This window comes from Geotrypetes seraphini, chromosome 15, assembly GCF_902459505.1.
Source record: "Geotrypetes seraphini chromosome 15, aGeoSer1.1, whole genome shotgun sequence".
NCBI classification, from domain to species: domain Eukaryota; kingdom Metazoa; phylum Chordata; class Amphibia; order Gymnophiona; family Dermophiidae; genus Geotrypetes; species Geotrypetes seraphini.
Window position 1 is genome coordinate 49804666 of NC_047098.1, and position 12260 is coordinate 49816925.

Below are 12260 nucleotides of genomic sequence, written 5' to 3' on the forward strand. Positions count from 1 at the left end.
TCATATGATACTATATTATTTGGTATGTCAATGAGGAAGAAAAGTCAAATTTCAGCAAAAAATAATAAGCTATTACTTATTATGACAGGAGTCGACATTCAACAGATTACATTTAATTGGAAAAACTGGAGTAGATTAAATTACAGTTTCTGGTGAAATTCACTGTGTCATATATACAAGATGGAAAGAACGTTAGCCACGCTGAAAGGAAATTTTAATAAATTTCAGGAGGTTTGGGGGACCATTAATAGAATACTGTAATGAGTAAATATCATTTTTCCCTTGGTACAATTGCAAAGTGTGGGGTGGGGGAGGGGTACAGATAGAAGTAGAGGTAGGTTATAGAAATGGTCAGGAACCACTTCACAGGTCATAGACCTGATGGGCCGCCGCGGGAGTGGACCACTGGGCACGATGGACCTCTGGTCTGACCCAGTGGAGGCAACTTCTTGTGTTCTTATGTTCTTATCTGAAATACACTAGAACTATATATGATATAGTAGAAAAAAACAGCTGAGGTACATTAATTAACTAAAGTAGATGTAAACATCCGAGATACTCTAATTCAGTGGTTCCCAACCCTGTCCTGGAGGACCACCAGGCCAATCGGGTTTTCAGGCTAGCCCTAATGAATATGCATGAGAGAGATTTGCATAGAATGGAAGTGAGAGGCATGCAAATCTGCTCCTTGCATATTCATTAGAGCTAGCCTGAAAACCCGATTGGCCTGGTGGTCCTCCAGGACAGGGTTGGGAACCACTGCTCTAATTAACTATACATGCTTTGGTGAGGAACTTAGTTTTTATGGCCTAGTTCACGTACTGCGAGCCGCTTGTTGAGGGTATATGGTAGCGCTGCCCAATTCAATTAAATGGATATGTTCCCCCCCCAAGCCAGAGCCAGGCAGCGTGTGGGAATTGCTGCCGATACCGCAATGATAGTCAATGATGATTCGCTCTGCCCCTGATTTGATGCTGATTTGGTTCACCTCCAACTCCAACCTAAAGTAGCAGTGGTAAACAGGCTGCTCCTGGCCTGCCTGCCGGGGCCTTCCCTCTTCTGCGTCGCTGATGACATCACTAATGGTGCGGCCTAGTTGATGAGTTTATCTGAGATCATTTAGGCTTGGACTTTTTCATGGAGCTGGATTTGTGAAGAGGAAGGTTCTCATGGACTTCCTAAAGTTGCATAGGTTGTCCAGCTCTCTGATAGATGGGGGGATGAGGTTCCATAGTTTGGGCATGAAGTACGAGTAGGTGTGTCTGCGGGTTGATTCTGTTTGAGGTTGTGTCTGGGGGGTAGGGATATCCGTCTTTCTTTCTGGAATCTTAACAGAGTATGCAGCATCAGATGCTTTAACAATTCAGTCTTTGGTGAAAATGCCACCAACTTCATCGCCTATTCTGATGACCATGTTAGTCAAGTCATCTTTATTAGTCTACATACCCTTATTGGAGCAGCCAGACTTTTTGCAAAAAAAATGTTCAACAACTTTAAAGGCTGTCACAAGGCTCGGGAATGGCATATTAGGATCACACTGAACAGCAAGACTCTTAATCAGCAACACTGACTTCTGAATAGCAAGAGCTGCAATCATCTCCTAATCCACTCATTTCTCTTCTTTTTATCTCAGATTCTTCTGTAATGGGAGGATCTTTGCTCTTTACCAAGTGATAAATAGTGGCTTTTCCCAAATCTACTTTAAAAAAGGTTTATGGACTTTCTCGATTAATGTGTCCAAACCTGTTTTAAACCCTGTTATGATAACTACTTTTAACATATCCTTTGGCAACAAATTATAGAGCTTAATTATGGATTGACTGAAAAAAAATTTTTCTATGATTTTAAATGTACTGCTTAGTAACTTCATGATATTTTCCATGGTCTTTGTGCTTTTTGAAATAGTAAAATCTAGTTTGCATTCATCCACTTTACTCTGCCCATGACCCAAACAAACTGCTCCTATTCAACCTAAGCACTATTCATTTTTTTGACTCCATAGTATGAACACAATTTATTTTTAAACCACATCCTGCCCTGCTAATTAGGGGTTGAATTCTTCCTCTGCCTTCCAGAATAGCAAAATGTAATTCTCAGCATCACCAGATTTGGATATCGTCTCCTCTTTCTGTGCATTACCTTCAAATAACCTCTCAAGTTGGTCTTGTTTTCACAGTCCCATGCTCAGCCTATTCCTTGAAAAAGTCCATCAACTGTTGGAGGCCAAGGAATAGAATCTGTTTCCAAACAAGAAAGGGCCGCAATCAAACTTATCTATAAGGTTGGGAAATATGATCATGTTACCCCTCTTCTGCGAGAAGCTCATTGACTACCCATCACCCACCGCATCACCTATAAAACTTTAATGCTGGTCTTCAAAATCAAACTTTCGCATCTCCCATCTTTTCTTGATAAACTCATCATCCCCTTTTGCCCTCCCCGGACCCTTAGATCGGCTGATCAGAATTTACTGACCAAACCTTCCATCAAAGAATTCTACTACACTAGAAAAACTAACTTTTCCGTTGTAGCTCCAACTTTATGGAACGCCATGCTACCTCAACTCCATCTCGAAAATTCACTTGACAAATTCAAGACTAAACTAAAAACGTTCTTATTCCAAGACGCATACCATAGCGTCTAAATATTTCCTTTCCAACAGCTAGCAAAATAAACACGAACCACTTTTAAGAAGCGATCCCCATTCCTGGTGTTTATCCTCCCCCCTTCCCTTTAATTAATTTATTTTTAATGATGTAATTATTAACTTTCCCCTCAAGCTTATGTTCGTATTTGTAATTTGCAATTTGCCTATTTAATGTTCACATATCCCCCCCCCCAATAAATAAATAAATAAATAAAAATTTATTTTAACTTTTCATTTTTAGCATTGTAAACCGGCCAGGTGCACGTCGATGGTCGGTATATTAAAATTAATTAAACTTGAAACTTGATTCCAATCCAGCTATTTCATCATTGCAAAGATGATGAGGGGACTTCATCCTATTTAGATCTCAAGGATTTCAATCTTTTTCTTCTTGAAGAAAAGTTCCAAATGAACACCTTTCCCTACATGACCAATGGGCTGGCAGTGTTTGCTAGATTTTGTGGACATGTACACGTTTCAATTAATTCCACTTAAAGCAGTATCTTGTTTCATCCTGCAGAACAACCGCAGTTTATAGCTGTGGCAGCCCATCTGCACAAGCAGGCTACACCTCAGTAATGGGCTTTTAGCAACCTCAGTGCTGGATCTAGCCATCACCCTGACAACTCCAAGGTTGCAAGCAAAGGAGATTGGAACGATGACAGTATTATTTATAAGAGATAGAGGAAGAAGACCAGAGGGTTTAGGAAGAAAGAGGAGCAGCTCAGTCTTGGACATGTTTAGTTTCAGATGATGACAGGACATCCAGGCAACAATGTCAGCCAAACAAGCAGAGACTTTTTCTTGGACTTTAGGTGAAATTTTAGGTGTAGAGAGGTAGATCTGGGAGTCATCAGCATATAGGTGATACTGGAAGCCATGGGAGGAGATTGGGACACTGAGGGAAGAGGTGTAGAGAGAGAAAATAAGAGATACTAAGCAGAATCCTGGAGTACGCCAACTGCTAGCTGGATTGTAACAGAAGAGGACCAATCAACACCTACACTAAAGGTGCGAGGGAGAGGTAGGAGGCAAACCAGGAGAGGACAGATTTGCGGAATTTAAGCAAGGACAGCATATCAATGAGTAAGCAAAGGCTGCAGACAGGTCAAGAAAGATGAGGATCAAGTAGAAGAAGATACTGGGAGTGATCCAAGGTTGAGGTTTGGTATGCCTGACAGGGGGAACAACTTTGTCCAGAGCAGAGGAGAGAATAGAGTTGTATGATGAGACAACCTTGTGGACAGATTTGGATTAACATAGAACATACCCACTCTGCCTCCTAGATCAGCACCCAGCACAAAAAAATAACCTACATTTTATTTATTAGCATATGGGTAGCATGTGCATATCCACAAATTACCTCAGGACACTTCAGTGTGCCCTTCGGTAAGTCATTTTTTTGGGGTGCAGTTAAGCACACAGTGTTTACTGCAGCTTTATAAAAGGGCCTTATTATTAGGTAAATGCCCACCCTATCATTGTCCATATAAAGCTGTGGCATTTAGATTGTCAGTGCCACTGGAAATTCACAGATAGGGGATGTATAGGTTTAGCAGCTGCTGCTAAATGTATAAGACCCTTTGAAAATCTACCAACAGTTTTTGAATTAAATCTGTATAATATTAATCAGGAACAACTGAAGTGTAACTCCAGAATTTATTTTTTTTAAAGTGTTTGGAAAAATGGTATAACAATATCAAAAGTTAAGTGTATTAGCCCAAAAGAAGCTTCACCTAAGATCTAAATGAGTAGACTATCCAAAAGAAGAGGCGAAAGAGAGAGGAAATATTGTGTTAACCAACAGCACCTGGTCAGACTGCACTATTTTGATCATTTTAGTGTCTCTAATTATTGGCTTTTAACTTTTTTAGTTCTATTCAACTTCTTTTATTGTTTGGGTTTTTTTTAACTACTGTAAAACCTCATAGAACTTTACGGCTTTGCGGTATATAAATTTATTATTACTATTAATGAGAGAGCGATAAGGTTCTCCAGAGTTTTGTAATAATCTGCTATTAGAATTTCTGTGGTCTACAATCATCCTTTTTGTCATAGGTTTTTTTAAAAAACCTCCAGTTTCATGCATGGCTACTATGAATATTTTCTCCCCTCCTTTTAGTGATAACATTCTCCAATAAAATCTTGCAAAGATATGATTAATGAAATCTAAAAGTTGATTCATACAGGTTAAGAATTAAAAGTGCTATGCTGGACCCTTCTACTAGGACCTTTGAGTTCAGCATCCTGTTTCTGACTGATCCGTCCAGGACATTTGGAAGAACCTGGCAGATCTGATTTGTGTTTCTCCTGAAAGTAGGTGGCAAAAGGCAATCACCGGTCTACTAATTATGAATGAACCTGTCCTCCGGAAACTTGTCCAAACCTAGCTAAACCATTAATCTTGCTAATCTCCTTCAGCTTAATTATGCATTGACTGAAGGGAATACTGTCTTAATTTTGTTTTAACTCTCAGTTTAATGAAGTGTTTCCTATTTACCTATTCCATGAACTGCTTTGGGCAAGCAGAGAGTAAGGTAGGCCAAGGATCTGGAATTAAAATGTAAACATTTCAACCCTACGTTCTCAACCAATTTTGCCCTTAACAGTACACACAATTGTCCCAGTGGAACACAGAAATGCATTATAAATTTCTGTAGCTGCTAATTAGCAGCTGCAAATATATCCATTGCACCTTTAAAAAGAACTGAGAACTGGCCACCTTTCTTATATTTTTCTTGCATGCTTTCCCCCTAGCTGAGAATTTTAACTTTCAGACAAACAACTTCATTTACAAGTGGTGCCTCTAATTAGCTGCAGAATTAGCAAAGCCGAGTTTTCACCCCCATAGACGGGAGAAACCCTCAGGGGAGACCAGTGGAACAGAGAGAATCGCATTTCCAATTATTTTGTTGAATTGCTAATTTAGTTATTGTGCCTGGCGTAATTGTGATGGGTATTGGGTGTGCAATTCAATTTGTTTTAAAATATTTGTTAGTGGGGGTGTAGTGGGGTTGGCTGATCAGTAATAGAGCTGACCTATTTTATGGTCCAAAGTGAAGGACACTAAATCACCACCAGAAATATTTCAGGGGCTGCTTTAATTTTGATCACATCCCTCTTAAAAGCAATTAAAGCACTTTTAGCTTAGAACTCTGTCCCTATCTTGCTCCTTCCTACATGCTCTTCCCACCCTGTAGAGTTTAAGATTTGATATGTAATTTGTAGATAGCCTCACGAGCTTGTCTCTAAACATCTTACAGAGTTATTGGCGATTACTTTTGATTTTGCTCCCACCCCATTCTGGTTTTTCCTGTCAGGTCTGCCATCGGGTGCAGAATTTTACCCTCCTTCACCTGCTCCCCCTTTAGATGTCCGATAGTTTCTGCAGTTTGAAAACCACAAAGCGTTGGTTGAAATAATTTCATGAAACTGGTAGGTTGTGTGGATCTTTTTTGGAAGGTGGAATGTTAATCCATAATTTAATTTGCCATGATTTAAATTATATATGTGCTGTTAATTAGACTTGTTTTTTAAAAGAGAAACCTGCAATTGGACCAGCATGACAGTGTCCACTTTACCCACTGTTAACAGAGCCTGAGAAATATTTCTAAACAGACTGGGAGTAAGCATAGGGGAACAATTTTGAAAACCAATTTGCTCAGGTAAAGAACATTTCACCCCCCCCCCCCAAATGAGATATTTGCAAGTTGCCCCCATTCCCTCTCCTCCCATGGATGGGGCATAAGGTAACTGAAGTAAATAAAGGAGTTTCTCCTTGAATTGGCCTCCAGGTCCACGGGTACAATGTACTACTACTGCTATTTAACATTTCTATAGCGCTGATAGGCATACACAGCACTATACAACATATTTAACAGACAGTCCCTGCTCAGTAGTGCTTACAATCTAAAATTAACATACAACAGGACAAATAGGATCCTAGGGAGTTATTCAGGGTGTTTAGAGTGAAGAGGTTATGAATTAAATGCATTCTTGAACAGGTGGGTTTTTGCTCTGGATCTGAATAGTTCCAGGGATAGAGCCTGACAGGCAGTTTTTTCCAGGCATATGGTGCAGCAGGAAAAAAAAGTACACTGTGTGGAGTTGGAGTTGGCAGTAGAAGAGAAGGGTACAGATAGGAAAGATTTGCTTGATGAACGGAGTTGCCGGGGAGGAATGTAGGGAGAGTCAAGAGAGCAGAGATATTGAGGAGCTAAAGAGTGAATACACTTGTAGGTGAATAAGAGGAGTTTGAACTGTACTGTATATGGAAGTGAATGGGAAGCAAGTGAAGTGACTTGAGGAGAGGGGTGATGTGAGCATAGCGACTCTGGTGGAATATAAGTCGTGCAGCAGCATTCTGAACAGATTGAAGGGGAGAGAGATGGTTATGCAGGAGACCAGTGAGAAGCAGGTTGCAATAATCTGGTGATGAGGGAGTGGATAAGGGTTTTAGTAGTGTGCTCAGAGAGGAAAGGTTGGATATAGAGAAAGAAGTGACAGGTTTTGTTGGGCTGTTGGATTTGCACAGAGAAGAAGAAGAAGAGTCAAAGATGACACCAAGGTTGCAAGCTGATGAGACAGGGAGAATAATTGTGTTATCTACTGAGACAGGGAGATATCGGTTTGAGCAGAAGGATAAGTAGTTCAGTCTTGGCCATGTGGACCTTTTGACTATTGCCACTTGTACTTTTGTTTATATCCATAATAAAGTAATAAATATGAGTCAATTTTTGGAACCCTTCCCATTTTACTCCTGGGGCATTTCTCAGCAGTAGTGCAACATAGAATTTTCTTCAGTCCCTCTCCTCCTCACCTGTAGAGCTCACATAACAAGAGGAGGAGAACAGCTGCACAGTGGAATAGACTAAGCCCAATTTTTGTTAGAACCAAGGGGGCTGTACAGAGGCCTTTGGAGTTCAGATGAACAGTGGGGCCTAGGCCAAAGGAGGAAAAGATGGATGAGCGCTGTTTGCCTTTTCTTGCCAGGTGATCAGAGTAGGGAGGAAGGCAGACCAAGCTCAAGTGGGGCAAGTACCACAGAAGGGCAGCTTTACGGGAGAAGACTGTAGCGAGCAAGTTTATGTGGCATGGGCATGGGTAGTTACCAGATTTTACTTGTGTAAAATTCACCCCCAGGCCCATCCAGCCCCGCCCCCTCAACCTATTCTTGTCCTTGGGACCATGTTGGGAGGGCATCTGCACATGCACTGATGCAACACAATGACATCATAGACATGTGCTTGTGACATCATCACATTGCATGTGCGCAGCCTTCCCGACGTGGTCCCAAGGTGGAAGCTTTTCAAAACCTGGACAAAGTGCCAGGTTTTGAAAAGCTGTCTGGACATGTCCTCTAAAAAGAGGCCTGCCCTATGGCCTGGTGGGGTGGGCCAAGACAGTAGGGGTCCCTCCCATCTCCTGTCCTGGCTGACTCTGCCAATTTTTTTTTTTTTTACCTCCCTTGCCTCCCACCACATACCTTTTTGGATCCCTGGTAGTCCAGCGGGATGTACCGGGCAGGAGCGAGCTTTCCGTTCTCCTGCCCCGCGCTGAGCCCCTCCCTGAATGGCCGCCTCAAATTCTCGTGGTCTAGCGGTGTACCAAGCATGAGCTTTCCTCACTTCTGCCTGGCGCTGAGCCACTCGCTGAATGCTGCCCCGAGGAAAGCTTGCTCATGCCCAGTATGCTGCTGGGCCACAAGAACTCGAGGCATCCATTCAGGGAGGGGCTCAGTGCGAGGCAGTAGCGCAGAAAACTCACTCCTGCCTGCTACACCGCTGGACCACTAGGGATCCAAAAAGGTATGCGGATGGAGGCAGGTAAAACAAATTGGCAGAATCAGCTGGCAAAAGAGATGGGAGGGATCATAAGAACATAAGAATAGCCTTACTGGGTCAGACAAATGGTCCATCATGCCCAGTAACCTGTTCTCACGGTGGCCAATCCAGGTCACTAGAATCTGGCCAAAACCCAAAGAGTAAGTAACATTGCATGCTACCAATCCAGGGCAAGCAGTGGCTTCCCCCATGTGTTTCTCGGCCCATCAGGTCATTTGACAGGCCCAGTGGAGGCCTGCAGGACATCAGGAGGGAGGGGGGCTGGGTGCAGAGACTGGCAGGGAGGGTAGGGGGCTGGGTGCAGAACCAGGCAGGGAGGGAGAGCTGAGTGAAGAGCCTGGCAGGGGAGGGAATGAGGGAGGGAGGGAGGGCAGGGCACATGAATATTAACATTCTTCCTCCCCCCCGGTCTTATATTCGAGTCAACTTTTTTTCCTCCTTTTTTTAGGGGGGAAGGGTACCCCGTCCTATGCTTGAATCAACTTAAATTCGAATATATATGGTATGTACAAATTTTTGGATGAAGTTATTATCCTTTCTCTTTTCCATGCTTTATTAATTGCAAACCTGGATTATTGTAATATGGTTTATGTGGGTATTAGTAATGTTAATTGAAAATGACCACAGACACTTCAGAATGCAGTGACATGCTTATTGAGAAAAGTTTGATTATATATCACCATTGGCTTTCTGTTGTTTTTTTGGATAGAATTAAAGATCCTGACTAGTGAACAAGACTCTATGAATATACGCCTTCGTGTTTAGCCACTTAAACTTATGCACCAGTAAGAGTGCTTAGATAATTTTCTGAACACAGATTGGTTATTACTTTATCTTTATTTAAGTTTTTGATTAAAAGCTTATCCAGGAGTACAAAGTGTTGTACAAAATATTTAAAAATAGCTGAAAGATAAACATTTCAACTTATTAGACATACATAAACTAATTATTGGACATACATGAACAATGGGAAAAGGGATCGGAGAACCACAATTTTTATAGAAAGAATACATAGAAGGAAAACACAATAGGAGATGGGAAAAAGTTAAAATTGCTGGAGTAGAAATGGAAAAAAGTTAAAAATTGCTGGAGTAGATACGTGAATAGTTATCAATTATAGGCATCTTTAAAGAGCAAACACTTTAGACTGCTTTTGAATTTTTGCAAGTTTTGTTCGGCTCTTACTCCATCCATTTTCAACTTGGGAGTATTTTTTTTTTTTTTTTTTAATTGGCCCCAGTATCATGGAATAAATTACCAGTAATCTTAAAAGAAGTGTTTAATAAGAAATTAAGAGCTCTTAAAAAATTTTATTTTCACATGTGCATTTAATCTCAATCCTGGTGATTCATGGTAAAACTCATAGTAGTAATTGGTGTGTGGTGAACAAAATAATATTTATTAAAGGTGTCGGGTAGTTCGATTCGCAGGTGGGGGACAAAAAAATAAATTAAAAATATATTAGTCCCTAGGTGTAAGAATGTCCTCTCGTGGCGTGCTCCTTCAGGTCCACGGCAAGCACTACTTCTCTGTCTGCTTGGCTCTGACCTTGGCCCTCGGAGTTACCATTATTATTATTATTATTCTTTATTATTATATACCGCCATACCCAGTGAGTTCTAGGCGGTTTACATCAATTAGCAAATGATCTGCATTGACAAGCAGATTTACAACAAAATTAGAAGCAGATTTATGATAAATTACAACGATTTACAACTGTCTGCAATGAGGGGAAGATTTACAACAATATATGAGAAATTGCAGGTTTGATCGAACTAGATAAGGGAAGTAGAGAGTGGGGAAGGGAGGGTCTGGTGAAGGAGGAAGGGGCAGGGGTGGGGCAAGTGTTATGTGGGGTGAATGGAATATTAAGGGTCGTGTTAGCAGTTAATATATCCCAGCCTGTGTCTGGCCAGTTTTCAAACTGGTCTACCTGACAGTCATGGATGCATATGCAGTTGGGCATTGCTGCTTCCTTCTGGGCCTCCTTAGCCTTGCTGTGCCCATCACACCTTCCTGGCTTGTCCCTCCTGTCACTTCCCTCTTAGGGTTTTAAGGTGGGTCTTTAAAAGGGGAAGTGGCAGCAGCCCACAGCCTTCTTCACATCTAGATTTCTAATTATGCTTTTTATTAAATCACCTTCTTTTTTTTTTTCGTTAGGCAGTATAGTAACCTTTATTAAACCATAATTAACAGGGAGACCGCAAGCCAGTGTCTTATTGGTGTTCTACGTCATACTGCTCTATTCACTGTCCAAGTAGATCTTGAGGATAGTTCATCTTCAGGCCCTTCAGAGACTGGGGAAAGGAAACACCCCAGATTACTGCAACATGTCCTCAGAACACTTGCAAACAGAAGAACATGTCCATCAAGCCCAGCATCATTGTGACCTGTCTGGGTCAAAATACCTTTTATAGCAAAAAAATGAGCCATCGAGATGATTAATGAAAACTTTTTATAATGAGTTTTCGGTCACATATTAATTGTCATCACAACTAGTAGGCTGTCATAGCTATTTCCTAAATTCTACTCCTTGTTTTTATCAATACTCCTCTTATTTCCCCTTTGAGTAGGCACATCATAACTATACAGACGTCAATCCTCAGAACCTTTTATGATATACATATCATTTCAAGTTCCCGTCTTGTATATCTTTATAATCATTTGTGCCAACCACCACCTACATATTTTTAATGGCTAAGCTTTTAATTTATAATACCCATAATTAATGACTCTAAATATCATTGGTGTAAATCATATAACAGGCAACATTTTTGGCACTCTATATGAAAGGCAACACTTATCTTAGTGGATCCTGCCACCATCAACGTCGACCTGGCAGATCCTAAAATGTAAATCAGTTTCTCATAGCTCCTTCCTAAGGATAAACAATGACTTTTCCTAGGTTATCTGGCTAATAATTTTAATGAATTCTTCCTTCAGGAACTTGTCCAAACCTTTATGGAACATTGCTATGTTAGTTGCCTTGATCACATCCTCCATCAGTAGATGGCAAGAGATTATGAACTGCATGAAGAAGTACAGTTGAATCCCGATTTTCCAGACTAACCTCAGCAGAGGATAGTCTGGATAATCAAAAATCCGGATGATTGGACGTTCATAGTTTTTCTTTTGTTTTTAATAATTGTTAAAAAAAAAATAAAAATACTGTCAGTGCACCCCAAGAAAAGGCAGCATTTCCCCTCTAGGCACCATCAATATCCTCCCAGATTCAGAGGAAACGCCCCAGGCCTACCATGTTTCCCTAGTGGTCTAGTGGTGCGCTGGCTCCTGCCCATGCTCTGTCCACAACAAAAATAGCTGCCGAGACTTCCAGCACTGACAGAGCATGGACAGGAATGAGTAGGATTGCTCCTGCTCCAGCGCGCCGCTAGACCACTAGGGAAACAAGGTAGGCCTAAGGTCTTTCATCTGGATCCAGAAAGGGGGTTGGTGGTGCCTGTTTAGGAAGGGAGGGGGAATGCTGCCTTTTCTTGGGGAAGGACGCTGACGGTATTTTTTTAAACAATTATTAAAAACAAACAAAAAAAAATAAATGTCCAATCATTGCAGGGGGCATGCTGACGGTGGAGGAAAGTCTCCCAGTTTGGGGGGGCTGGGCTAATGGCAGCAGCGGCAGAAGCAGAGAAGGAGCCCTAGTGGGAAGGAGAGTGATAGGAATGGTACTTCAGAGGGAACTCAGAGACCCTTAAAGCAATCCGGTTAATTGGACATCTGGATAATCAGTGTTCAGATAATCGGCGTTCTAC

The 12260-nt window shown here is 41.4% G+C and overlaps 1 protein-coding gene across 2 annotated transcripts in view; it reads left to right on the forward strand.

The window, feature by feature from the left end:
- AATF (apoptosis antagonizing transcription factor) overlaps positions 1–9029 on the forward strand; it is a 216266-nt gene extending 207237 nt beyond the window's left edge. For both annotated transcript variants that reach the window (XM_033921907.1, XM_033921909.1), the window contains exon 12: positions 8939–9029. In XM_033921907.1, the coding sequence (XP_033777798.1) occupies positions 8939–9014 (76 nt within the window). In that variant the 3' untranslated portion in view covers positions 9015–9029. The remainder of the gene's footprint in view (positions 1–8938) is intronic.
- Positions 9030–12260: the final 3231 nt, after the last annotated feature.